This window comes from Sarcophilus harrisii, chromosome 2 (assembly GCF_902635505.1).
Source record: "Sarcophilus harrisii chromosome 2, mSarHar1.11, whole genome shotgun sequence".
In the NCBI taxonomy this organism is placed as follows: Eukaryota; Metazoa; Chordata; class Mammalia; order Dasyuromorphia; family Dasyuridae; genus Sarcophilus; species Sarcophilus harrisii.
Window position 1 is genome coordinate 71337738 of NC_045427.1, and position 2090 is coordinate 71339827.

Genomic DNA, 2090 nt, shown 5'->3' on the forward strand with positions numbered 1-2090 from the left:
ATTTAAAAATGTTTTGTCTTGAGAGGTAATGCATTCCTTATGCTTTAAAATTTTTACCTTAAGTTGGACTGACTTCTTGCTGGGGATGTGCTAAAGAGCATTCCTATAGATATGCATTGGATTAGAAAATCTGAAGTCTTTTCCCTGTTGAAAGTCTATAATTCTACAAGAACAAGGCAATACTCCTCTTATCAGACCCATATTGTACAAGCTCAAAGTGCAACCTGCATCAGATCTGACATGAAATTGAGCTGACATTCCATAGATTTCAGGATCCTTAGATTTTCTTTGCATATATGCTAGATTAGGATGAGGAAGTCAGGAGGACCTGCCCATTAGGTTTAATTAATCTCCACTATAAAGCTGAAAGGAGGCAGGAGGTCAGGGCACTTGAGTAATTATTAAAGATTCAACTATATAACCCCCAAGGTCTCTTTTAGATCTAAAATTTTGTGATTTTAAAATCTTTGAAAAGTTCTCTTTTTATTTCTTTCAGGGCTGCCTTTATGTCTCGATTTCTTAGACTATAAATGAAAGGGTTGAGCATTGGAGTCACCACAGTGAAAATAACTGTGGCAGCCATATCCTGAACTGAGTAGGAAGATGATGGGCGCAGATAGATTCCCATGATAGCACCATAAAACAGAGAGACTACAGAGAGATGAGAGCCACATGTGGACAGAGCTTTCTTTATTCCCTGAGTAGATGGAATCTTCAATACCTTGGAGAATATGTAAACATAGGAGATAGTAATACACATGAATGGAGTCATGAACACCATCCCACCCACAGTGAACACCATCAAGTCATTGAGGTAAGTGTCGGAACAGGAAAGCTTTAGGATGGGGTATGGATCACAGAAGAAGTGGGGAATGGTATTGTCAGCACAGAAGGATAATTGGACCATAAGTAAGGTATGTAAAAGAGCATGCAGGTGAGTGATGACCCATGATACCATCACCAAAATGATGCAGAGTCTAGGGCACATGATGGTGGTATAGTGGAGTGGACGGCAAATGGCCACATAGCGATCATATGCCATAACTCCCAGGAGGAACCCATCCATGTTTGTGAAAGTGATAAAGAAATATATCTGTGTCATACACTCTATGTAAGAGATATATTTACTTTGCAATATGTGGTTCACCAGTGTCTTGGGTATTGTGACTGATGAAATACAAAGGTCGACAAAAGAGAGATTGGCCAAGAAGAAGTACATAGGGGTGTGAAGGTGAGCATCTAAGCCAATGGCTATCAAGATGAGCAGGTTCCCAACCATAGTGACCAGGTATACAGACAGGAACAACCAAAAGACAGTTTGTTGTTGTTCTGATAGCTCAGAGAAACTCAGGAGGAAGAATCCAGAAATACGGGTTTGATTTTCTCTGTTCATAGCTATTGGAGATAAAATGTAGTTCATTAAATAAGTCAGAGGAATATCTCTCATCAATTCAAAGAGTAGTTTTTTATGAATACAAACTTGCAGTGTTTATTCGGCTGAGATGCAGATATATTTTTTTCACTGCTTTAATTTTTGAAAAGAAAACGTTTTTATTAGGACAGTGAAACAGCAACATTAATTAGTAAGATCATCTCATGAAGCAATATTAAATGAAAAAAGTCATAATTAATGAAATATTCAGCACTGTACAGAAGTAATCATAGGTTCTCACAAAATCACAGATTCTTGAAGTTGGAAGTTCCTCAGCAAGAATTACTTTTATACTGTACTTGACAAGATTTCATCCTACATCTTCTGTAGAGAACTTATTCTATTTGTACAGTACTAATTATTAGTTCCTTTTTTTTACATTAAACCTCAATTTTCCCCTTTAAAATTTCTATTCAATATTCTTAGTTCTGGCTTTTAGGTCAAGCAGTACAAGTTCAATTCATTTTCTTTTAAAATTTTTCTAAATTTCTTTTTTTAATGAAAAATGTTTTACAGGTACCTTTTGCTTTCCCATCGAAGTTTTTTTTTTTTGGATCTAATAATTCCTTTTCTGTGTAAAAGTTCTTCACATACTTGGAATTAGTTATAATTTCCTCTTAAAATTGTCTCTCCTTCTGGTTAAACATCTCCATTTCCT

General features: G+C 36.0%; 1 protein-coding gene across 1 annotated transcript; it reads right to left on the reverse strand.

Moving 5' to 3' along the window:
• Nucleotides 1–475: 475 nt before the first annotated feature.
• On the reverse strand, nt 476–1601 carry LOC105749103 (olfactory receptor 1361-like; the record flags this gene model as incomplete). Its single annotated transcript, XM_031950345.1, has 1 exon — nt 476–1601. A coding segment is annotated over exon 1 (972 nt), but the record flags the coding sequence as incomplete, so codon positions are not given.
• Nucleotides 1602–2090: the final 489 nt, after the last annotated feature.